Source organism: Dermochelys coriacea, chromosome 15, assembly GCF_009764565.3.
Source record: "Dermochelys coriacea isolate rDerCor1 chromosome 15, rDerCor1.pri.v4, whole genome shotgun sequence".
In the NCBI taxonomy this organism is placed as follows: Eukaryota; Metazoa; Chordata; order Testudines; family Dermochelyidae; genus Dermochelys; species Dermochelys coriacea.
In genome coordinates this window covers 26,402,065-26,428,598 of record NC_050082.1, presented here as the reverse complement: position 1 = coordinate 26,428,598, position 26,534 = coordinate 26,402,065, and the positions used below count along the sequence as shown (strand labels likewise).

The window sequence follows — 26,534 nt, the reverse complement described above, 5'->3', positions numbered from 1 at the left end:
AGAAGAAAGTGCTTATTTTTTTGTAGAAATATAATAGTTCCTCCACTCCAGCAAACTGCCTACATAGGTCCTAAAACCTCAGACTTTTTGGCAACAACCAGTCAAAATTATTTATATTTACAAAAGAGAAGATGCAAAGCCTACAACTGTAGGACAGATTAGTAAGAATCTTGTATGTTGGCCATATTGTATCCTCACTATTGTTGGCCGTTCTCAGCAGACACCTCAGCATGACTGACCAAATAGTGCTAAAAAAATTCTGGTAAAATATTACCAGAAAGTCAATGACTTTATGTGACAAAAGGTCATAAATCTTCCATTACATGATAGGAGTCTAGGTCACATGTTGCAAGACATCACTGTTTATGAATTTCCTTGTTCCTAAATTCCTTTCACATGTGCACATCAATGCTGGGTTGAGAAGCCCTCGTTGATGGCTTCAGTGTTCATGGAATCTTGAAGCTGGAGAAGACAAACCCTCAGTAACTGAGAGATGAGAATAACCTTAAAATACACTACAGCTGTTCAGAATGTAGTATCAAATATTTGATGAGAACCTGTAAAACTGGTCCAAGAGGTGATAAGTGAGCTCAGCCCTCTAGGTGAAGAATTCCACCTGGTGTGGAAATGAACCAATTAACGCCAGCTGTATTATGATGTTCTTTGAAATGCAAAGGAAAATATTTCAAGGCCAGTTGGTGTATCCTTTAAAGATAGTCTGTGAATCAAACAGCTGGCAGTTATCTTCATCCTTCTCCTCAAACTGAAAAGTCTTGAGAGAGCTGGTTTGCTGAGGTTCTTGAGGAACTATCATTTTTCTGCATTAGAAAATTACTCATCATAGCAGTTTCTGTTTTAGTTCTAGGGGGGCAAGGAGTAGGGTTTCCAACTGTCTTATCGCACAGACCTAAACACTGTTGCCCTGCCCCGTCCCTTCTCCAAGGCCCCGCCTCCCATTCATTCCAGCCCCCTTCCCTCCGTCACTAGCTCTCCCTCACCCTCACAGGCTGGGGCAGGGGGTTGGGGTATGGGAGGGGGTGCGGGCTATGGGCTGTGGGGGTGAGGCTGAGGGGTTCAGAGTATGAGGGTGCTCCGGGCTGAGCCTGGGGCAGGGAGTTGGGGTGCAGGATGGGTTTTAGGGTGTGAGCTCTAGAAGGGAGTTTGGATGTGGGAGGGGGCTGAGGGAGGAGGTTCGGGGTATGGGTTCTGGGAGGGAGTTTGGGTGCAGTGGAAGGGGGCTCAGGAATGGGGGAGGGGGTTGGGATGCAGGAGGGGGCTTGGGGTGCAGGCTCTGGGAGGGAGTTTGGGTGCCGGGGGGGGCTCAGGGATAGGGCAGGGGGTTGGGGTATGGGAGAGGGTGCAGGCTCCAGCCGGGTGGTGCTTACCTCAGGTGGCTCCCGGAAGCAGCAGCAGGGCCAGCAGCGGCTCCTAGATGCAGAGGCAGCCTGGGGGTCTCTGCAGGCTGTCCCTGCCTGCAGGCACCACCCCTGCTGTTCTCATGGGCCATGGTTCCCCATTCCTGGCCAATAGGAGCTGCAGAGTTGGTGCTCAGGATGCGCAAAGACCCCCTGGCTGCCCCTACACCTAGGAGCCGCTGCTGGACATGCCAGCTGCTTCCGGGAGCGGCATGGATCCAGGACGGGTAAGGAGCCTGCCTTAGCCCCACTGTGCTGCCAACCTAACTTTTAGTAACCTAAAATCTCGTGGATTGGCTTCAGTAGCCTCTCGGAAATTGAGCCCAATTCTAGGAGATTCCCGGCCAAACTGGGAGGGTTGGAAACCCTAGCAAGGAGTGATGGTTTGTTTTTTCCTTATGTCTCATCTATTTGGCCATCTTTTCCTTTGACAAAGTGAGCTTTGGTCTAAGAGAGTCATTGAAACATTTATCTAATATGCTGTACATTTTCTTCATTGTTCATGGGGGCAGGATTTTGTTGATTAGATTCTGCAATGATACATACCAGCTTTAATGGGATATGTGAAAGCCAGTCATTTAACTTATTAAACACTTCCACAAGATATTGCTGCCTTAATAATATATCCTAGATAGACTGCAAGGTTATCAGTTGTTCCGTCAAGATAATAAATTCCAAATATCCTTGCTTATTCCACTTACTGTTTTATAGTAAGCAGTTCTTCATTAGCTTTCAAATTTCTTTCCTGACCTATGTCCCAGTACATACTGCAAAATATATTTCTGTTGATGGGTTATGTGGGAGAGGTTTAAAATATTATGGTTTTGTTCTTGAGGTCATAGATGGAATAGTATAAAACAAAGAGTGGGATCTGTACAAAATACTTAAAAAGAACAATTTCAGGTAAGTAATATCTTTAATCTTGATGTTGATAATACAAGGAGGAGCAGAGACAGTAATTTCCTGATCAGGAACCAATGGTTTTGTGATGCTTTTGCATGTCACAGGCTTAATTAATTCTTTAACCCTCCTTTGACATTCTGAGAAAGGCCTTGGGTTGTGTAAGAATAATTTTTAAAGACAGTTTGTGGATAGATGTAATGGGAGTTTCACCTATTGGTACATCTAGACCAAATAAATATATTTGCATTTTTCTGTTAGCTTCAAAACCAGTATGAACGGTATAAGGAAGCAATTATCAGGACAAATGAAGACTGCAAACTCTCCGCCCTTCATCATTCCACTTTAAATTCATTCTTAGAAGTATTTTGCTAACCCATGGTAACCTATATACAAACTGCGATTGTAAACTTTTACCTAACAATATTTTTTCTTTTAACAGCTAACTTCAGAAAGGGAGGTTAAATACATTCTGGCTTAAATAAAAGTTATAGGGGTGTAAACATAAGTAGTGGTACTTTTATTTTAAAAGAAAGGAAATTTAAACAGTAAATAAAATCAAGTATTTTAGATTGTCTTGGTTCATAGATTTCCATGTAAAGCAAACATTTGTTCTTATTTATGCTCCGTGAGCTATCTCAGTAGGAATAGGAATTTGGATTAGACTAGATCTGATTTTGGCCAGTTATTGTCAAAAAGGTTGGTATGGATATACTAATGAGATTAATTTGTAATAATTGAAGATTTTTCTTGAGACTTAAAAATCTCTTCATGCTTTTATATGTGGTGTAACTATTTCTCTTTTTAAAATGCTGTTGATCATAGGTGGCCACAGTATCCGAAAAATCTCGCATCATGGAACTAGAAAGAGATCTAGCATTACGGGTGAAGGAAGTAGCTGAGCTCCAAGGGAGATTAGAGTCTAGTAAGCCAGTCAGCGATGTGGGCAGTTCTCTCTCACTGCTACAAGAAATAAGTTCTTTGCAAGAAAAAGTGGCAGAAATTAGCAAAGAACATCAGAATGAAATAAATTCTCTAAAAGAGAAGTTTGGAATCAGTGAAGAATCTTATCGGAAGGAGATCAAAGCACTTTCAGTTTCACATGAAAGAATTGCAAAAGAAAATGAGTTTTTGAAAACTAAGCTTGATTGTGCCAACAAGGAGAATTCAGATGTGACAGAGCTGTGGAAATCAAAGCTGGAATCTGCTATTGCTTCACATCAGCAAGCAATGGAAGAACTAAAGGTTTCATTCAGCAAAGGTGTTGGGGCTCAGACTGCTGAATTCGCAGACCTAAAGACCCAGGTTGAGAAAATGAGATTAGAGCATCAAAATGAAACATCAAATTTAAAACTAAAACAAGAAAACGAAAGATCTCAGTATATAAAAGAGATTGAAGCTCTGAAAGCAAAGTTATTGGAAATGACTGAGGAGAGAGAGCGAAGCCTGGAAAGCCTGAAGACCAAACTAGAAAGTGCAGAAGATCAACATCTAGTAGAAATGGAAGACGCTTTAAACAAATTACAGGAAGCTGAAATAAAGGTAAAGGAGCTAGAGGTACTGCAAACCACGTGCAATGAACAAACCAAAGTTATTGATAGTTTAACAGCACAGATCAAAGTTGCTGAAGAAAAGATTTTGGACCTTGATGCACTTCAGAAAGCCAATTCTGAAGGTAAATTGGAAATCCAGAAACTTAGCAAGCAGCTTGAGGCAGCTGAGAAACTGATACAAAACCTAGAGACTGAAAAGATTGATGGGAGTAGCAAGGTTTGTATCAACATCCATCTTTTTACTTTAATTTGTTTTATTTTAATTTACATTTCTACCTTTTTTTTTCTATCCACAATCATGAGCTCATCACAGAGGGGAAGATAGTCTTAGAAGAGACAGTATATTTTTTAATCATTTGAAGAGGTTTAGAGAAACTGTCCACTACATCTAATCTGGACGGCTGTATCTTGTCTTGTAGGGTTGTCGTTTGGGTAGAGGTGTGTGGGTCGTGCCCCCATAGAAGTTTTCTTGCTGTGAACTTATGAACCCTATAACCTCTGCTCTGAGAGCTGTGTTGGGGCACTCGTGGTCCTAGTAAGCAAGAAGAATCCATGTATTTATTGATGTGTAATAAGTTAAATAGTGGATGTATTGAGATTAAGTGATGTGTGGCTCTAGGAAAATCTCTTACTTCTCTGATAAACGTATTGAGTTGCACAGAGGTTTCCTCACATTCCTCATACCGTTCCTAAAAGCCTAGGAAGAGCGTGTACTGCTTTGAAGGGGGTCTTGTGGTTAAGGGACAGGACATGGAGTCAGGAGATGTGAGTTCTGTTCCTCGTCTTCCCACAAACATTATGTGTGATCTTGGATAAGTCGCTTCATTTCTGTGTCTTGAGTTCTGTCTGGGGCACAGTCAAAATAAGTGGAGCGTTTAATGCCTGTGAGACTAGTGCAGGGAGCTATAAGTAATCACCTCATCAATGTGAAATCCAGTGGCCTCTGGAATTCATCTCCCTTTAGATGGAGGGAGGAGGGATGAAGGAGAGACTCCTTAACCCTTAATTATCCAGGAGTGGAAAACTGATTGGATGAATAACTATTTTCCCTTTCTCCCTCCTACTTGCCAGGAAGGGAGAAGAGGCAAGGGAAAAGGTGCTGTATCTAATGGGCCAGAGAAAGCCATAAAATCACAGTGAGACAAGCTGATGGGGCATCTGTACATGATAGTGGTGGTGTGTGAAACAGCATCATCACATGAAATGTCTTGAAGCAAAGATTGCCACATTGTGTGTGATTGGTGATTTTTTCTGACGCTCATGCCGGTAACTGACAAAATGGCTTCGTAGTTGAATATCACTATATTATACAGGTAGAAGATTTTTCTGCTACTGTAGTTTGGAATGAAGGGAGTGAAATGTTGTGTCTGGGCTCTTTCCCCTTCACACAAGATCTGTCAAGTCAGCTCTGTGATCATAAAGAAAAGGTAATGAGGCCACTTTCCTAAACCTCTCCACAAATGGTGCCAAAAAATTGGACTTACATGGACTTTTGGCATGATTTTCAGAGATCATGTTGAGCATCCACAATTCCCATGAAAGTCGGTGGGTGGTGCGGGTACTCAATATCTTTGGAAATCATGCCAGCAATATGTAATGTTCAATACAGTCAGTTATAAGGTGCTTACTAAATATTCCAGTAAGAAACAGTCTATTGATGTAATAAGCACAATTTAAAACACTTGAATATACTCAAAATGTCTAGCGTTAAAGAATATTTGCAGCATAATTCTGAGAGAACTAAATTTAGACTACTTTCAAATCACAAGGATTGTCTCAAACTTATTCCAAGATGCAGTTTAATACTGTGGTGCAGCCTGCAGTGGAAATCAGCTATATTCAGTTAACACACATTTTTCCTTCAGCTTTTGTTCAGTTTTTTTTGGTTTTTTTACATATGATGGTTTAAACATTCTAGTTATTTCCTTGAAGCTCAAGTTTTTATGTTCTTCATGTTTTCATTCATGTTTGTAATTTTTGTTTTACTTCATCTAATCCACCCTGCCAGGCTAGTAATCTGGCCAAAGAACTGCAGGGCAAAGAGCAAAAGCTTCTTGACCTGGACAAAAACTTGGGTGCAGTAAATCAAGTTAAAGATTCTTTGGAAAAAGAGCTTCAACTTTTGGTGAGTAATTCTCAGAAATCTAGTCTCTACCCATTGGGTTCTCTCTGAGCTTTTTAGGGGGAAATCATCACTATTATCCAAGGGTCAAATGTAACAGTCCTTAGTTCAGCAAAAATCTCAGTCATTTCAAATGGACTTTTGTCCAAGTAAGGAATGCAGGCTTTGAGTCCAAGTGCTTTGTATATCAGATTTCAAAATGAAAAGTACAATACGATTAACTTTTACCTTATCAAGTTGTTGCCTAAGCAGAGCTCAGCTGTTACTGGTTTGCAGTTAAAACATTGAGCCAGATCAAATACATCATATAACACATTTTTAGAATAGTCATTTAAGGTAGGTATAATCCTTTTTCATTATAAGTGCTGTATGAGTTAACACTACTTCACTGTGTTATTTACAAGCAGCTTTTGAATAACAAATTTTCACTTCCTTCTTGTTTTGCAACATAATTAAATTTCTCAGTGTTTTTCATTTGGGCTAGCTCCTGCTGCGATTATCCCAGCCTTAGGAGGAAGCAAGATGTGTGTATGTGTGTCTCAGTCTTTCCATGTGGTCTTTCTAAGGCCATTGCTGTGTTTCCTTATGTTGATTAAGGAGCCCCAGTATTTTATCTATCTCTGTATCCTGGCCTTTCCTCAGATGTCGCTAACTTTCCATCTCTTCCTGCCATTATGGATGGAAAAGGCTGACATGAGATTGGCCACAAGGCTGCATGGGGCCATTCAAACAGCAAGTCCACCACAGCCTGTGAGCTAAAGTTTATAACTTTCTAAAATCGAGGTCTAGGCACGATACACTTTTGAGACCTGTAAACCAAGTCTCCCCTACAAAGCTGTGCTGCTGCTGTACCGCTGTCCTAGTTTACAAAGAAGTTCCCTTTGCTGTCTAGGGGACCTCCTTTCAAATGAAGAAAATGGGGAGACTATTTTTTTTCTTTTACTTCCCTGTGCTGCAAAGTTCAAAATAGACTATAAATTACAAGTCAAAAACGTCTAATACACATATGACAGTAGTGGGTCTTTATCAAATCAGGAAGTGAAAAAATAGTAACACTACTTTTAATGAAGTTCATATTGAATAATAGTGTGTCACTACCAGATAGTTAAAACTTGTCTTGGGTTTTCATTCCCTTCTAGAAAGGCAAGTTTACTAGTGCCGCTGAAGAGGCGGAAAGCGTTCAAAAATCTATGCAAGGTACGTTTCCCTAGAATTGAAATGCATCCCCTCAAAACTCGCTGGAAAAAAATGGTGCAGAAAAAAATTTCTTCAAGAGCCTAAGGGTTATATTTGTTAATTTAGCAGGATTTGTTTTGGCAACTAGGAATAAAACAATTTTTTGTCTCCTCCTTGTTTGATTTAAGTAATATGAATTCCTTGTAAAATTAGGTTTTCTTTAACAAGATGAGCCACAATAACTGGGGAATTAACTTTATCTTTTATATATCATTTTATTTCCATAAAGAAAAGGAGGACTTGTGGCACCTTAGAGACTAACAAATTTATTTGAGCATAAGCTTTCGCGAGCTACAGCTCACTTCATCAGATGCATCGTGTAGCTCACAAAAGCTTATGCTCAAATAAATTTTAGTTTCTAAGGTGCCACAAGTACTCCTTTTCTTTTTGCGGATACAGACTAACACGGCTGCTACTCTGAAACCTGTCTTTATTTCCATAGAAACTATTAAAAAATTAAACCAAAAAGAAGAGCAGTTTGCACTCATGTCCTCGGAACTGGATCAGTTAAAATCTAATTTGACAGGTAAGGAAATGACAAAACTGAAGGGTTTGAAATGTGCCATCAGCTTTATGCTTTCATGCCACCTTGCTGCTCTTAGCACATGGTGATGACTAATACCCGCATGGTGGCAGACATTGTGTCTGCAAACTAACTTTGGGAAGCTAGAAAGTCAGATTCCTGGTTGACCCAAGCCCTAGTCCTAAGCTAAAACAAAACACACCATTATTGTGAAATGTAAACTCAGCTGAAAAACTATATATAGGGACACTGCAAATTGACCATGGCAAGGAAGTAATGGTAAAGTATTTCTTGTCTCAGCTCGCTTCCTGGTTGAACCTTTGTTGCTGAAGTCCATTCCAGGGAACTGGTTAAAGCTTTGCGTTAGTAATTTATCTGCTTTAATGGCACAAACAAGACACATACAAAAATGTGTTAATATTGCAAGTGATCCAAGTTGATTATTAGTGGAGATGCTCCAGGGTGAAGGCTGGGAAATGAGGATGACGCACTCAGGGGTACCGCTGACAGCAGAGAGTAGGCAATGTGTAGCTATGCCTCAGTGAAAACCAGGATGTGCCCACTCTGCAGTATATCGCTACATGCATCATTGGGCTCTGGCAGTGGGATACTGTGACAGTCTGTATCCCTATGTTCACCTGATGGTGTGAGCAGTTAAGCAACCGAAGCCATGCCTTTTTAATAGAAAGTTCAGGGTCTTAACAGATCATTCACCATTGATCTGGTTAAACAGAACTAAAGGCTCAAATTCCAAACTGCTACACTGGGGTCTCATACTACCAGAATTTGATATGGAAATTGTGCACATACAGGGAAAAGAAAACATGGTGGCAGATGCCATGTCCAGGAAAGGGGGCCCTGACCTACTGTCTACAGGTCAGCCAGTGGGTAACCCTCCTGCAGCTTTGTAAAGGGGGAGGTGTGACAGTCTATATCCCTATGTTCACCCTTTTTTACAAAACTATAATGGATTTTATACAAAATTATGCCTTGTGAGGTACCATTTGAAAACTCATAATGTGCTGATCATTATTGTCCTGGGAAAACGTGTGGCAACATTGTATGTGAAGTTATAAGATTCTACTGTATAAGATTACTGAGACATATTCCAAGTTTGGAAAAAAAGCATCCCAGCTCGGAGAATTGAGGGGACACAGGTCCATCAGTTCAGAATGTACCCTGGGTAATTCCACGGATATTACACTGGCTAAAATATCAGTGGAGATGGGGGAGGCATAGCTTGGTCGTATAGAGAACTGTGTAGGGTACATATGCTACAGGTTCAGGCATGTGTTTACTTGCCTGAAGAGTGGCTCACCATCTACACTGCTATGTATAGTTATGCTAGGGGGCGTATAGTGTATCCACTCTCTACACACTGCCATAAGGAGCATGCAGTGTAGGGGTACTGTTTGTTCATGAAATACAACATGTAAATAGCATGTGCCTTGTAACAGACACGTAGAAAGCATTTGACAGCTCATGAAAAGAATATGAACCCTGTTTACATGTGAAGACTCCTTGTTAGTGTGGTGGTTAACTTCTTCTTCTGTGACCTTCAAGCTAGCACATCACCATCCCCTGTCTCATAACCTGTAGTACCATTTCCCGCTATACACATCCACCTAGTCTCTTTTTACTGCAATCTAAACTGACCTTATGTATATAAAAGAAAACCTCCTAAGCCCCGCTTCCTAGTCTCTTTCTTGGAGGTAGTCATTAGCCTGCATGTATGTAGAGCCATTTTCTACAGTGACTTGATGTAGCTCTCATTGCTCCTTGTGTTTACACTGCTCTAAAGACTAGTTGGTCTAATATTCTCCCCTTGATAGCTGCATGTAACTTCAGTTAAGCGAGTATGCCCAAATGTATCTGCTGGATTTCTCTCCTAATGGTAGAGCCCAGCATCAATTTTTAACAGCCTGATACCTATAGTTAAGTGAAGCATCGAATGAAAGTTGTATTCTTGATTAATTGTTTTTCCTGTGTCTCTCCATGTACAATGTTATACTTTTTCTATTGGGAGTTTTACACCTTTCCATTACCACAGAGCCTACAATTTACAGTCCAAACCCAAACTTGACTTTTAGTTTTGGAAGTTCAGCATGCTAATTTTATGGCACCAGGCTAACTCTGATGTTTACAGTCTCTTGTTAGCGTTTAGGTGTGTTGTGCGTGGCCTATGGATTAAATTTACTAGAATATTAACTTTTTTATGTTCAGTTATGGAGAAAAAATTGAAAGAGAGGGAAGAAAAAGAACAGCAGTTGACTGAAGCTAAAGCCAAACTCGAGAATGATATATCAGAAATAATGAAGTCCTCGGGAGATAGTTCTTCTCAGCTGACAAAGATGAATGATGAGCTGCGGTTAAAAGAAAGGTATCCCGTTGCTGTCAGAGCATTTTCCTGCCATTTGTTCCTACATTTTTTTGTCCTTTTGTAAGTAGCTGTGAAAGCTCATCCTGAAACAAATCTGATTCCTGTTGATGTGACAACAAAGCTTGTGCCATCAAATTCATTCTGTCTTAAATACTCTGTACATATATCGGATTTAAGAGACACTTGGTTTAAAAATTATTTAATAACTTCTTATTTATGTAACAACATCTGGCACTTTTGAAACTAAATGAATATACTTTTTCAGGATTTGAGTATCATTGCATTTCTTTTAGCTCAGACACAGAAAGAAAACTGTACAATTTCTGCTTCTCCTGCACAAATACAATGCATGCAACCCAAACATTGCAAGGGAATGTGTGTTTGTTTTAAACATAATTTAATGCAAACATTTCTGTTTTTGCAAAACCCTGAACTTTGGGGTCAGATTTACCCTGACATTGGTACTTTTGTGTGCATTGAATCTTGTTGTTGGTGCATTTAATTTGATAGAACATTCTGCGCACTTTTTAGTGATTTAACAAACCTGTTTCTAAACTTTTGGTCTGTACTAAAGATTTAATAGAAGCATGCTGCAACTTAGAGCAATGTGTCTGTACGTTAGTTACATTTTCAGCAAAAAGTCATTTTGCTAATTTCTTTTTTTTTTAGAAAGCTAGAAGAACTACAAATTCAGCTTACAAAATCAGATGAAAAGTCAGCTCAGCTGCAGGAAAATGTGGAGCAGACAACACGTAAAGCTGAACAGAACCAGCAGGAAACACTTAAGAATCATCAGGCTGAACTGAAGAAAATGCAAGATAAATTAGTAGACCTGGTAAGAAGAACTATAGCAAAAGCTACCTAGTTGTGTTGGAAAGGGTATTAAAAAACCTAGATTTCTGATTGCATTCAAATTGCTCTAAAATCTGACAGGAAAAGCAAATTGAGAAAAGCCAGAATTGGTGTAAGGATCTGCAGATGACGCATGAAAAAAACAATTCTGAGATGGTTGCTGAGCACAATGCCGCTATCAAAGGGCTTAAACAGAATCTGCTGGACACAGAAAAGATGCTGAAAAGTGCAGAAGAAAAAACCAGAGACTTGGAAAAACAGGCTGAGGAGCTGAAAAAACAAGCAGAACTTGCCAAAGTACGTATTTCTTTTAAGCAAGTAATTGCTCTGTTATCTCCCTCCTTACAATGACTCATTCCTTTACCGTTTAACCTAACCCATCCCTATTAACTTTGGGTTTTGGTATTCACTCAGCGAAAATTTATCGACTAGATGAAGTATTATTAAGGAAAGGACACCTACACTATTGACTACTAGATAATCTTTTTATCCATATTTTAATTTAATACAAAGTATGGTACTTAGCAATTAACTTTATATCCTCAGAGATTTCTGTTCCAGTCAGAGCCAGTTGGAATTAAATTTTATTTCTCTTTAATAAGGGATTTTAAGCATCTAGATTTTAAATAATTAAGTGTACTTAGAAATATTTTCTTTACAGGCACCTTGTTACTGAAATTTTGTTTTGTAAATCTGTTCCATGTTGTGTATAATTTATTTTTCCCTTAGCTTGATTTAAATAACTTTCACTGATTTTTTTTCTCTGTTTCCTGGATATTGTTGCTTGCTTTCATCTCTCATTCATTGTTTATTTGCCTTAAACCTTGTGTTATGTTACGCTTTAGCAGAATATTCAGTGTATAAATTGACACACGAAAGTTAAAGTATCCAACATATTTCTGATGTAGTATTTGAACAAATTAACCTTTTTATGATAAGGTATCATGGGTACATTACCCATGCAGTATAAACACTATATAAAGTAACTAGAAGTCAGTATCTAGTATAGCTCCCTGGATTAACTGTAATGCAACTCATCCAGGTATTGACTAAATCTTGTTTTGTTTTCTACAGTAGCTTTTTAAAATTTCTCCATGCTTAATCTATGTAGATGTTATTTAAATCACTTTTTTTGGGCAGGGAGGCGTTATTGGAGCTGTCTTACTAAAAAGCCAAACTCTAGTATGAATGAACACACAACTAGTGTATCTTTAACATAACTATCATTAATTAGTTCGACTAGGTTGTCTCACTAGCTAGTCATTGTTTTGTAATAAAAATGGATTTAACATTTTTCAGTAGTTGAGATTACCCAGAGGCTTGTGTGTCAGTATATACGCTTTTTTAAATTTAAACTATAATAGCTCTATTTGTCCTTAATCCATACTTCTCATTTGTCTGTTTGACTTCATTTTTGTTTCCCTTCTCCCCAACTTTATTTCTTTAGTCTTTAACTTCTGTGTTAGCATCAGACAAAAAAGAATTTGAACTAATGTCAGACGAGATGAGGGGTTTGATATCAGAGAAGGAGATTCTGGCACAGGAGGGAAATGCTTTAAAGTTAGAGAAAGGTTCACTATTATCAAAACTACTAGAGTTGGAATCCAAGCTTACGTTGTTGCAACAAGATCAGGAAAAGCTTTGGACAATAAATGAAGAACTTGATTCAGAAAATAAAAAGATCTTAAAGGAAAAGCAAGAAGCTGAAACTAAAAGTCAACAGGAAAGCATAGAAAAGGCAGCATTAATTTCTGAGAAACGAAAGTTACTTATTGAAATAGGGACAACAGAGAAAGCTCTTCTAAATATAAATAGAGAAAATGATGCTCTACGCTCTTCAGAATCAGCACTGCTCCAACGGCTGGAAGAACTTCAGACCAGCAAAGATGCTTTGGTTCTGGAATCTCAGAATCACATTAAGGAAAGAGAAGAACTGCAGGATAATCAGAAAAAGATTTCTGAGGAGAATGCTACTCTTCTTAAAGACAAGGATGATGTCATCCAGAAGCTGAAAAGCTCTTATGAGGACCTGGCCAGAGATCAAAAGGAACTCCTGCAAGAATTATCTGCTCTGGCTGCAGAGAGAAATTCAGTCTTGGATAAAAATTTGGTTCTTGAAAGTACATATGTGGTCTTAAAAAATGAAAGGGATGATCTGTTGCAAAGAAGCCAGGACCTGCAATCCAAAAAGGAAGCACTCCTTAAAAGTCAGGAAGAGCTCCAGGTGAGCTTAGAAACTGCTCTTAATGAGGAAAAGGCCTTAAATATGAAAACTGAAGGACTGCAAGCAGAGCTAGATGCTGTTGTTAAAGAACTTAAAAAAGTTACCAAAGACAATGTAGAATTGCAGGCCTCCCATGCTAGTCTCTCTAAACTGCTTGAAGAGATTAAAGCCAGTAGGGAGACAACAGACTCTGAATGTATCCAGTTACTACAAGAGAAGGAAGCACTTTCTTCATCTGAGTGGAGGCTTTTGGCTGAAAGGGAGGAACTTTTAAATGAAAATAAAGCAATTGCGGAAAAGCTTGCCAAGACCTCAGAAGATGTCACCTTTGCTGAGAAAGCTCTAAATGAGAAAATAAGCCAACTGAGCAGAGAGAAGGAATTGGCTTCTCAGAAGTCAGTAAAACTTAAAAAGCAGAATGATGCCCTTCTCAAAGAAAAGGACATGTTAGAAACCAAATGTGCAGAGCTGCTCACCGAAAAACAGTCTTCTGCAAATGCACTGTGTGACTTGAAAAGAAAACATGACCTGGACATCTCAGCCAAGAGAGCACTCATTCAAGAGAAGGCAAAGCTCGAGAGTGCCGTGGAAAGCCTCAAGAGAGAACTGGACAAGAAAACCCAAGAAAATCAAGAACTAGTAGCCTATAACTGTGAACTTTCAAAGTGTCTCAAAGAGGTTCAGAGTGCCAAAACGCTGCTAGGAAATGAACTTTCTGTTGTTTCACAAGCCAAGCAAGTCCTGATGGCTTCCTTCAAAACCTGTTCCTCCAGTAAGGAATTGTTAGCCAAAGAGAAGACTGAACTGCAAGAAGAATGTCAGAAATTAAATGAAGAGGTCAAAATTATGCAGGAGAATTTAACAATAGAAAGGGAAGCTAGAAAGCTAGAAAAGGATTCATTCTTACTGGGACATGGAGAACTTCAGAACACCATCAGCTTCTTAGAGAGGGAGAAGAAGCAACTAACAGTTAAAAATAAAGAATTGCTCTCTGAGAAACAACTGCTGGTTCAGAAGAAACAAAAATCTGAATCCAAACTAGAGGAAATCATTAAAGAAAAGGAGGTTCTCAGCACAGAGACTGATCAACTTGCCTCCAATATTGAAAAACTAAAGAGTGATTTTGCTTCATTGACTAAATCGAAGGCGGAGCTCCAGGACTTGCATGCCTGTCTCTCCAAGATCCTAGAAGATCTTCGGCATAGCCACGAGGTGACCGAATCAGAGCGAACGAAGCTGCTCCAGGAAAATGAGAGCCTGCTTGCGGAACAGAAGAATCTGACCATGATAAAGGAAGAAATACTGAAAGAGAAGGAAAAGTTCTCTGAGGACTATTACAAACTACATGACGAAGTAATGCTTTTAGCACAAACTAATGGTGATCTTTCAGCCAACCTACTGGTGTTACAGAACAAAAATCAGATGCTACTGGTGGAGAAGGACAAACTTGCTTTGAAACTAAAAGAAACCGAGGCTCTTCAGACACATACAGTAACGCAAAAATCTGAGGTATTGAAACACATTGTTAAACCAGTCAAGTACAGTTACTAACACTGAGCACTAACTTCAATGGTTTTGATGTCTGCACTTTAATTGCACAACCAGCACTTCATCTTAATGTAGACAGACTGGAATTATCTTCCCTCTTGCTATATTACCCTGTTTGTCTCAAGTTGTCTGTAATGATGAGTGTGAAAGATCTTTTAACACCCATAATATAAAACAATTCTATGTCTAATCATAAGGAACTATGTTGTCACTGAATGCTGTAAGAAAACAATTTTGAAACTGTGAATAAAAAGGAAAAAAAAATTTCCAAATCCTATCGGAGAAATTTAACATTGGTAGAAAAAGTACTTTCTAGCTAACTGCTAACTGTAAATGGGCATAAATGAACATGATTTTAGACTTGGTGCTCACTTTACCTTTTTATTTAAAAAGAATATTAGTTTAAATTTACAGTGATATAAAACAAAATCTCACTCCAATATATGTAATTGGACAAAAGGAATTGCAAGACAATCCCCTAGCAGGCTTGGGGTTTTTTTTAGAACTTTCAAAACATGTTGTAATAAATTGCCATCTGAGTGTGTTCTTTTTATTCACAGTAGTGTTTATATTCACCACCAACAGAGCAGTAAATAGAACTTTGAGCCAGACCTTGCTTGACTTATAAACTGCAAAACCACTTAAAATATGAATTTTGTAGGGCGTTTTTTAATCCCAAATACTTTCAGAATATTTTACTCCAATCTAAAGCTTTGTGTATGATTTTCAAAGATTTAATTTCACAAGGGCAAGTCATCATTAACCATGTTAAAGTAACATATGTAACATTAACTTGATAGCTAAATCTTTTTTGTTCTCCTATTTTAACTTTTAGGATCCTCTCACAGCAACTTTAACACAACTCCTCATTATAATTCCACATCTTTCTAAAAGATCAGTCTGTTGGTAGTGAATATCTATTAAACAACTATGATTATAAGATGTTTAAGGGTAATCACTGTGGATATAATTAGGGCCATTCAGGAATTTAATGAAAAAAAAATCAACCTAAATGAGGACACAAGCATGGGATTGTAATTTATTTCTGCATGGAATTCGACCTTTTAAGATCTATTTTATACTTTATGCAGCTTCAGAATGCAGATAATTTCCAGTTTAAGTTATGAAAATGAAGCTGTTTAACATATTTGATTCAATATGGACAAGAGCTGGCAAGTAACTGAGTTCTGCATAAAGTATACAGAATATAGTAATGGCTGGTCTACTGCACTGGAGTGTTCCATCCCAGTAATAATTCTTTCTTATGTTTAGGCTGCTAAAACGGCAGAAGATGCTTTGCAGGTAGTGGAGCAGGTGACCAAAGAGAAGGATGCCCTTCATCAAGAAAAGATAGATACGCTGGCCTCTTTGGAGGACTCCAGACAGAAAAATCAGAAGCTGCAAAATGAAGTAACCACTTTTAAATGTTTATATATGAAAATAGTCACAAAGTTCTTAAGAGACTTACTGGTATTCCTTAAAATGTTCCTGTATTATAATTCACGTGAAATCTACCTCCAAATAGTCAAAAGCACCACAATTTATCAGTGAATATGTGCTCTTTGAGGTACCTACGCTTCCCATACAACTTTAGTCATATATTGAGCTGGACATGTGATGACTTCCTTCTGCTAGTCTGATCTGATCTTTGCAAATGAGAGGTTGTTTGAAACCCATTTTTCTGTATATAACAAATGACCTAAAAGAGAGAAACTCTAGGTGCAGGTTTAGTTTTTACTCTTCAGTGCAGAAGTGTTTTTTTAAAAGTGCCTAAATCAATAGGATCACAGCACAGGGGACAAGAGAAAGGGACAGGAATATGGGGGAGTGGGGGAAAGGAGAAGAATGGGCTGAATAACCTTTGTCACTGTCTCACCACGGATCTCATCACGGCCATCTTGGCATGGGCTACTAGATAATGTAATACATAGAGAAGCTGTGGGTACTAATATAACTTTGTAGATTACATGCTTCTACTGCTCTAATGTGGTGTGTCCAGCTATAATTACAAATGCTCTGTTACCTATATGCTCATGGACCCTGGCTCTCCAAGATACTGGAGCAGCATTTATCTACTATGATGAGAGATGCAGCATGGTACAGTAGGCAGGGCACAGATACAGAAAATCTAGGTTCTAAGCCTGACTTCATCAGTGACTCAGTGTGTGGCCTTGGGCAAGTTGTTTACAATAACTTCTCTGTGCCTTAGTTTCCTCATCTTAAGTGGATAGTTCTTCCACACCAATAAAAAGCGCTACAGAAGTGCTAATTAATGGTAGCATTAATAATCCACAAAAGTTCTCCCCTCCTAATCTAGCCTACAAAAAGTTTTTAGCTTCTGTGCATGGTTATTAAATGATCCTCTATGTGACCTGAAGTTTCACAGCAGCATCTTCATTTCTCTTCCTCTGATTTATGTATTATTATTATTTATCATTTACTATTTATTATGGTAGCGCATTAGAGGCCACTCTCAAGATTAAGGCCCTACTGTACTAGGTGCTGTACAAATACGCATAAAGTTGCAATTTCTATCCCCAAAAAGCTTGCAACCTAAGAAATACCACAGTACTTTTCATGATGATGCTGTTTCCCCCTTTTTTTTAACACTGCACTTTTTTTTGGTAGTGGTGTCTTCAATAGCACCTTAATCTCTTTTCCCCACAAGTTGCCTCCAGGCTGCAGAGATTCAAGTATAAACTGACTGTTTGAAACAAAAAGATGTGGGGAAATGTACTTGAGCCCACCGGCTGGTACAGGCTGTGCTGATGATTCTCTAGAATTTTCTGATATCTTTAAGATAATGAGCATTTTGAATGGGAAATGCGAGACTAACCTAATGCCATAGGCTTCTATCTAAACATAATTTTCAATGATTACAAGGCAATGTTGATTGCTTAGGAGAGATGACATCATTAATGCCAGAAGTGGAATTTCTGGGTTGTTTGTTTAAAATAAAAAAATCCACAATTCTATAATGCCATCGAAGTAGCTGGAGATTCTGTTACATAAGATAATGTATTACTGAGTGCTTGTGAACAGATGAGGTTTACAGTCTGATAAGTGCTTACATGATAGATGCAGGCACAGTAAATACTAGAAGGCTCTCTACAATTTGTGCCAAAACAAGATCTCTCAAAAGAATGGATTTTCCATTATTGCAAACACAATATCCAGCCTACTATTTCTCGCTGATTAAGGTACAGTAAAGCTTAACCATATGGTTAATTATGTATATTTTTACCTAAGATCTGGGGGGAAACCTCTATACAAATAGCACTCAATTATAATAAATCGTACTACATTAATTTTGCTAAAAACATTGAGTTGTAGGTAAAGTGCTTACACAGGTAGGTGTTCTGTGTGAAATGTGGTGGACAGATTTCTATTGTTCTTCTACTTGTAATATTATCAGTTAGTCTTAAATTAACCTTTAACTTGCTGTGCTTCTGGAATTGCATTGAACATAGTTAGGTTTTTTACACTTTTGTTAGTCAAATACTTCCCCGTGCAGACAGACTAATTTAACTCTTCAGTCACCAAGACTTAAAAATAAAAAAATGCAACAGTTCAAAACATCAGGCCACCATTTTCACAAGTGCTTGACTATTTATTTACAAACATTTCATTTGAAAATTATATGATTCCATGAATTTTTAACAAGATTTCCTTCCCTCTCCCCAAGCTGGACAAACTTAAACAAAACAGCCTGAAAAACGAAGAGAAACTTAACAAGTCAAAAGAACTTCTAAATCTGGAGAACAAGAAAATGGAAGAATTTAGAAAAGAAGTGTAAGTATTTAAATGTTTGTTCAGCCTTTGAACTCTTCCATAGTTATTCTGTGTGAGTATGTAGCAGTTAACTTTCATAAATGAGTCTTTTTACCAGTTCATCTACACTATCCTCATTTATAAAAGAGGTACTTTTGTTACAATTCACTACTAACTTGGCTTCTGAAATACATAAAACATGGAAACCAAGCACTGCTATGGCTCTTTGAAGGTTACTGAATTATTTGTGGAGATGTTTTAAATTATGGTGCATTAATTGAATTAGTTTGAAATGGTATATAGTTCTGCCACATGGGTGGCACCAATTTATTTAAAAAGCATCAATCCAAACAAATCTTGCAACATGTTTAAAATATGTTTTTGGTTAAAGTGTTAGTGGTTCAAATGATTTTGTACGTATTATATCTTTGATTTTTATTTTTTATCAATGGCTTATTTATCAAATTTGCACATACTGCCAAGCAAAGCTTAGTTTTTCTAACTTGTATTAGAGAAAACTCACCATGGTATGTATAAATCAAGTTGTCTGTCTGCTGTCTCCTCTCAGGTCTTTTCTAGCATAGGAAAATATGTGATGTTTTAAAATGTGTCAGCTAACATGTTGTTAAACACCACTTAGCCTCTAGTGTAGATGGAGCTCAGTGTGATAGCTGACCATGGTCCATTCCTAATCTACACTGCCTCAGCCTAGATTCTGAAATTGGAATGTAGCTGGCAATGGGTGAAGCAGTGTGTGCTGCTGTTTGGGCTCATATTTATCTTGACTCTAGACTGTTAATATAATCCATTTGTTTTGTCAATAAATTAAACCAATAGGACTCCAAAGAAAATGTGGGGAGTAGGTGTATCTGTAGTAACAAAGTGCCTTAGCTGAGGCCATCCCAAGGCAGTACTAAATGAAACACACACAGTCTCTCTGGTTGAAAGCCCTCTGACCACAATTTGATTAGTGCATGTTAACCGCTGAATAAAACTATTAGCTCATAATTGGTATCAAGCAGCCTAAAACTGTGTCCCTCCCTGAACAAAGATGCAGCAAGGCTACTGGCCCCTCAGTGTCCAAAGCTTTAGTGACCTGGCACACTTAACCTCAGGTCTCCAGTCCCACCCTCTCTGTGTGGAGAGTATTTGGTGACATTCAGAACCTGGAACTTGGACTGTAGGGTTGAGATAATTGCTTGAGATTTTCAAAACGGTGCAGGGGATTTTTGCCCCACACTTGGTGCTCTGAGCTCTGAGGTAAGGAGAGACAGTCTTTCTTGCAGAACACACAACATTAATGCTATGTTCCAGCACCTGCATTGCGGTACTGATTTTTCTGTCCTTTTAAAAACATAAATGGCCCCTTCTGGTGTGACAGGATTTTATTCCATCAGTAATTCCCACCTGCTTCAGCCCTTGTAGAAAATGCCAAGGCAAAGTAATTATTTCCAGACTAGTTGCTCTAGTCCTAGAACCCCAGGAAGTTAGCAGATCCCATATTTAATTAAAAATTATTCTTCTGCAACTTGTCAGGCAAAAATTATGTATAGAAATTGCTGTTTAGGTTTCAGTGTAGGGAACTTCTAGATAAAGGAGATTGGTTTCCTCTCACTTGGTCGTCTTATGATTCTGTTTAAGGCAAACCTTAATCATAGCCAGTTGTTTGAACATGGTCTCTAATTACCTGTGATTTTGGACTTCATGGATGCCCGGGGGGGGGTAACTAATCTAATTTGACAGGTAATTGTAATACTGATTTAAGATTTATTACATTATAAATACTTTGACATGTAAACAAAGTAATTTAACATTGGTAAAGGATGGAGCCGAATTTGGCAGCTACAGCTTTCCTTGAATTCCTCAGCAGTCTGTGATTGCCAGAATGCCTTTGGGATGGCCAGTAGGTGATGGTAAACTCTTGTAATTGTGGAGGGGAATAATGCAGGAGAGCCCTTTCAATAGCCAGCTGTGGCTCTGTAGATAGGGAAGTCTTTCAGTGGAAGTGGTAACCATTTTTGCAAAAGAGCATAACGTATAAAACTGGGCACCAGAGAAACAGTGATACTGAGTGGATTTTACTTACCTGGTTAATAAACACCCTGTCAAATGCTCTTTTGGACGCCAATTAAAATTCTCAGATACAAATGAATTACAACGGAATTCTGCAGTTTCACACAAGTCCACACAACTATTTGTGTGCCTTTAACATCAGGAATCTGACTTCCTGACACACTAGTGCCAAAATCAAAAGTCAAAGCACTGATATGGACTGCAGCACAGCAATCAAATGATGTTAAAATTAATTTGTCCCTGCATTAGCAAACAGATTCTTACCAAGATAATTTGATTCAGTGGTGTGAGCCAGCACATTAAATCCAGGCCGCCTTAATCAAGCATGAAAAACTGCATCAAAAATTGTTTACACTAGAGCCTGATCTTTAATACTAATGTAGCTATGGCATAAGATCTAGGGAAAGGACTGGAAAATGTTTGCGTTAAGTTTAATACACACCACACCGGATTACTTTTAATGTTGCTTGATAAAATGTTCATCATATAATATGAAATACTTTTGTCTAAACTGTAATTTAGTGAGTTAGACAATAATGCTCCTGTTTTGTGAATCCTGTTACATAAATGTATCCCTCCGGGGCACATCAGCCATGGTTCATAATAACATATTTTAATATTCTAGTCAGTGTTCGACTGTGAAATATTGGCACATATGACCATTGAATATCCCTTTAGGAAAGCAAATTACAATGGTAAAAAAACTGCCTAGATGAAATAAAATGCAACTTTTTTTTTAAACATCCTGCCAGCTTCTATAGGTACTTATTAAATGACATGTACACAGAATATGTAACAGACTTTTTTTTTAAATACATCCATTAAAAATAATTTTTAAAAAAGTCCAATCTTATCAACAGCAACATGGATTAATGAAACTTGAAAATCCTAATTTGGATTTTTTGCTATTAATGTTTGTTTATGTTGTGCATTTCACTGTAAGGACCACGAAAATTGACTCATCATCATTACGTTTTGGCTCACCTGACTTCGTCTGTTCTTCAGTGTTTGGGTTGTAAGCCATTCCAGAGAATATTTAAATCTGAACAAATGGGGTTTCCTTGATAATTTTAATTTTCATAAACATTTCTGTTTTTATTAGATTTGGTTAAAAACTCTGGATATGTTTTTGTGCCTGTACAAGGGGGTGGGATGTTAGAACTACCTGACTGTCTCTTCAGACATAAATAACATACTTCAGACAAATACTATACCATACTTCAAACAAAATTTAATACCATAAATTAGTGTATTTCTAAATCCGAGGGTTTTTAAACTCTTGGAGCCATGTAGAACTGGTAATAGGACGCTAAATAGACTTTCCCTTGCAGTGATATCAGATGCATTTAAAGGAAAAGGAAGTAATTGTATGTTGTGCTCCCACTGCTCTCTTTTTCGGGGTTAAAGCTATCAGTGTGCATTTAAGGTATAGATTGTCACCTTTATTACAGATCCTATTAGACACGTGACCTAGATGTATTTTTCCAAGCTGTGAAGCTGATTTTCTCCCACAGTCTTTTCTTGCCTGTCTTGTTCCTATGGTAACCATGCACTCCCTGTCCTTGCAGAGAAGCGCTGAGACTGGCGGCTGCTCAGAAGTCCCAGCAGCTCACAGTCTTGCAAGAGGAGAACATTAAACTTGCCGAGGAGCTGGGCAGGAGCAGGGACGAAGTCACAACTCATCAGAAGGTAGGGTGGCTAAACACTTACTGTTCAGTGCTAGAGGATGCTGCAGTTTGATTGTTTAAAATAATCCATACTGTTTCCATGGATGCCTGTTTGACCCTGTAATGCGTGTTTGTGATTTAAAGGGATAGTTCATTTCAAGAGTTCTTAAATACATTTGCAAACCACCTCCATTAGAAGGTTAGAATCATAGGATGGTGGATGGTGATATGACCCATAAAGAATCTTTATAACAGAGATGTCCATTTGAAGGCTTCAGGTAAGCGTGAATGAAATGTGCTGTAGCCAACTCCATATGCAAGGATCTACTAAAGAGACACTTTAGTGGGAGTATTTTTATTTTCCAAACAACTTACTTTTCACATCCTTTTCCCCCCTATATTAAGAGAAACTGTTGTTGTTTTTAAAAACCCATCCTTCCAGAGAGAATATTTTAAGGTGGTTTGGAGAATACTGTTCAAAACCCCTTTACTATGAATATGGTGGTGGAAATGTGCACATGTGCATGCTTCTGTATTGTGTGTAAATGGTGGGTATTAGAGGACTGGGGTTGGTATAAGGTTTTCTGGTGGCAGTGTAAAGTCTGTAAAGCTCTACTGCCTTGTACATGTCAATAGAACATTAAAATGCATTTATAGTGGATGGAGCTTATTACATCGGTACTTGCAAATAAAGATTTAGAACTTAAATGTTAAGTGGCTTAATTGAAACTCTAGATCTCACATAGAATAATTCTGGTTATGTTAGAACCTCTTCCTGAAGTACAACCATTTAAATTATTTTTTTAAAGTTTGCATTTGAACTATGGCACCATGTCCTCTGACAATAGTGTGTCTCATTCTAGGACATGACTTGCAATGTAAAAAAATAAGGCTAAGAGCAGTATGTGAGCCACTGTCAGACACGTCGCTATTGCATACAGCATGTGCCTTTGTGACAGCACTTAATGTGTTCTGTGTTTTCACGCTTTACTGGAAGTCTCCCTTCCAGCCCTGCTGCAGAACCTCGTGCTCCACCAAGATTTGAGAGGGCACACTTCCCCAAAGCACCTCTTAGAGCTGAAATCCGAGCAATTTCTAAGTCCTCTCGGGTGCTGTGACAGGAATAGTGCATGGAATCCTTCACTCTACAAAGAGCTTTGAAAGATGATTGAGGAATGTCCCTGGCATGCAGGCTCTCGCCCTCCTCTCAGTAGTGGTGTGATAATAGGATGCTGTCGTCGTAAACAACCAATGGGAGCCTTTTTTCCCTTTCAAATTATGTCCGAGCCTTTGGGGGCAGCCAGCTCCTTTCTTCAGACCAACTACAACTGGAAAACGCTTCTTCCGCAGCAGGGCCATCCATTAATCCATGGCCTTCAGTGCATGGTCCAAGTAACCAGGCTTTGGGAGGTCCGAGGGAGAATGCTGCAGTAGCCCATGCAGCTCCTGGACTGTCTTCCCAGGAGGATAATAGCTGTCTGGATTACCTAGTTATGGATCTGCCAGCCTTGGCTCTCCCCAGCCTGCCCCACTCCCAGTCCCCCCACAAACACACATGCTCTTTGACAGCCAGAAGCCTCTGTGGAGCTGTGCTTTGTTGTTGGGCAGAGGAGTGGACCTCCTGCCAGGCTCATCTAATCCTGCCATCCTGCACAGTGTAAATTTACCAGTTCTGTTGCATCCAGGGCTCTCTTCCCATGAGGGGAGGGCAGGATTTGCCCCAAGAATCTAGTATCAAGGAGTCTTCCAAGGGCTTGGAGGAGAAACAGCTTATATGTTTACTGTAGCCATTCATATCACATGAAATTCTCCTTGGCGAGGAAGGAATCTTAGTAATAATCTGAGCCCTTGAAACACTGAAATGCTAGGTTTGCTCCTTCTGCTCGTCAGTTCACATTGCTGCAAACCATGTAATTCACAGTGCCTATTAGAATACCGGGGAAATTACCTCAGGGGTAATCGTGCTGTGGTACAAAGGAGCAAATGTGAATTGGTGCCATGGAAAATGCAAATTGTAGTGCCACATAACTCTTTAATGTAGCTCCTCTCAGTTCAGTTTTGGTTAGCTCAAGGTTGTGTAATGTGCAAGATCTCTGCTTAGCAAAACTTTTCTGTTGCTTGCTTTGGATGGAGCTTGGCTGCTTAGAATGAAGTCTAGCGGTTCATAAACTAATAGCAAGCCTCCAGTGAGATCAAAGGACCAGTATCCTGCCCTTAAAAATAGCCCTGTGCACACCACTCCTGAGCACCTCTCAGATGTGTCTAATTCTGAAATCCAAGAAAAACCTTGTTCTCCTCATAGCTCTGATTCTCATAATGAAGTCAACTTGCCTTCTGTGAGGATTCTAGCTCATGAAACTCTGCCCTGTGCTAACACAATCCCACCGAATCCCATCACTTTCTCCCTTTTATTATCACTTGGGTAAATGTACCATTACTGGGACAGTGATGCTAGCATGTAGGCCTCCTTTCAGGATTCCATAGTGCAGTTCTCTGCGTTTCTCTCTCTATGGAGGTAATAGTGAAACTGCTCCAGAGCCCTTGTAAGGGGCTGGATTCTGCTCAAATTGGAGTGAGAATGTTGTTAACTGAATGAGCATGTCGGGATAAGAGTTCCTATCCTTTCAGTCCATATGGGGCCCAAGTAGATGGTGTAGGAAAGCTCTGAGTGAGTAACATTGTAAGATGAGTCCATGGAGAAGGAATTTTAATATAGAGCATTGCTACATTGGGGATGCTTCATAGTACAAAGTAAAATTCCATCTTAACCAGGAGAATCAGGTTTCATGTAGAGTTGGCCATAGACCCAGTCTGCCTCTTTGTACAGTGGATATTATTTGAAAAATAAGGAAAGAACCAAAATGTAGCAATGTTTTGCTCTTTGATTTTTGTGCCTTTTAAAATATAGTAAGACAGGTATCAAGCATATGTTGCAAGTATTTTGAGCAGTCACTATGGTAACCATATAAATTCTAGCAAGAGTGTTAGTCAACTGGGTTAGTGAATCTGTGGACACATGACACATTTTGCAAAATTAATGAATACAGTGTCATGAATGATTTATCTTGACATCTAAAGGTTAAAGTGGCTTATGCTGGAGACACTGAGGGGGTTTCATCTATATTGATCCATAAATAATTAGCTATTTGTAATTAGCTAAAGGATTTCCCAGTCAGATACTTACTAAGCTTGGGGAGCTTTTCTGGCTTGCAATGGTTTTTATGTTGGTGCTCTCAGGCTTCAGACCAACACATGAGTTTTAACTTCAATGAAGAGATTGTGGAAAGATCTGTTAGCTCAGCTTATCCACTGCTCTCTAACCCTGCTCAGTAAGGTAGGTGGTGTCTGCTTGAGACTGACTTCTTAAATATGCAGTGGAGCAGATTACTGGAAAGAGAATGATCTCTGAGTGGGAGGAAGAAAGGGCATCTGTCATGACCCTGGCCTCGGACACTAACTGCCACCACCAAGCTTCTCATTAGAAAATTTTACCTCGGGGCACCCCTCCCTCTGCTTCCTTGTTACAAGGACACTGTCCTCAGGAGCAGGAAGTCCCTGACAGGGATGGTAGGTGCTCCTCGAAGGCCACTGCCGAAATCCCCAGTCACAACAGCTCCACTCCAGACTGAATTAACAAAGTTGTAATGTATTATTTACAATTAAAATCTATGTATGAACTTAATATTGAACAACTGGATGTTCCCACTATCCTTTTCAAGCCCCAGAAAGTCTTATTTCATACTTCAGTTCAGGCTTCCTGTTTGTAAGCTATGGACTCCAGTATGGTCTCACCAGTGCCTTCTTGGCATTCTGGATCTGTCAGCCCTAATGGACAAGTTCCAGGAGAGACCCTTCTTGGCAGCTTCAGCAAGCCCAGACAACACCACCTCCCACTGGCCAGTCTCCACACACTCACTCTCTCCCAACAATCCTTCGCCAACAGCTGACTTTCAAACAGAGTCCAGGGTGATGCTGGCAACACAATGGGCCCTCACAGAGTCCTGAGGATTCAAACCCCTATCTCACTTCCTCCCACATATTTTACCTTTCACACACTTTGTACCTAAAATAATATAAACCTAAAACATACCCTAACGTTCTTCACAATAATCTTTCCAACTCCCTTTCTACCAACAAGCTGCTCCTTGTGACTTGGTCCATGCAGCAGACTGCATTGGTTCACCACCCCCAGGCAGGTAACGAAAAGGGAGGCCAAAGTTCCCTTCTTGACTTGAAACCCACAACTTCATTGATGTTTTATTTTCTGTTT

General features: G+C 39.1%; 1 protein-coding gene across 11 annotated transcripts in view; it reads left to right on the top strand.

Annotated features, from left to right (window-relative positions):
• The window catches only part of CLIP1 (CAP-Gly domain containing linker protein 1), a 112,220-nt gene that overhangs the window by 69,539 nt on the left and 16,147 nt on the right, over window positions 1-26,534 (top strand). For 7 of the 11 annotated variants that reach the window (XM_038372813.2, XM_038372812.2, XM_038372809.2 and 4 more), the window contains 10 exons: window positions 3,141-4,085; window positions 5,877-5,993; window positions 7,130-7,187; window positions 7,669-7,752; window positions 9,973-10,129; window positions 10,799-10,964; window positions 11,063-11,278; window positions 16,026-16,163; window positions 18,439-18,545; window positions 22,166-22,286. In XM_038372813.2, the coding sequence (XP_038228741.1) occupies window positions 3,141-4,085; window positions 5,877-5,993; window positions 7,130-7,187; window positions 7,669-7,752; window positions 9,973-10,129; window positions 10,799-10,964; window positions 11,063-11,278; window positions 16,026-16,163; window positions 18,439-18,545; window positions 22,166-22,286 (2,109 nt within the window). Of the gene's footprint in view, window positions 1-3,140; window positions 4,086-5,876; window positions 5,994-7,129; window positions 7,188-7,668; window positions 7,753-9,972; window positions 10,130-10,798; window positions 10,965-11,062; window positions 11,279-12,428; window positions 14,715-16,025; window positions 16,164-18,438; window positions 18,546-22,165; window positions 22,287-26,534 lie in introns of all 11 variants that reach the window. The other 4 variants (XM_043498448.1, XM_043498451.1, XM_043498450.1 and 1 more) reach the window with 1 other exon arrangement.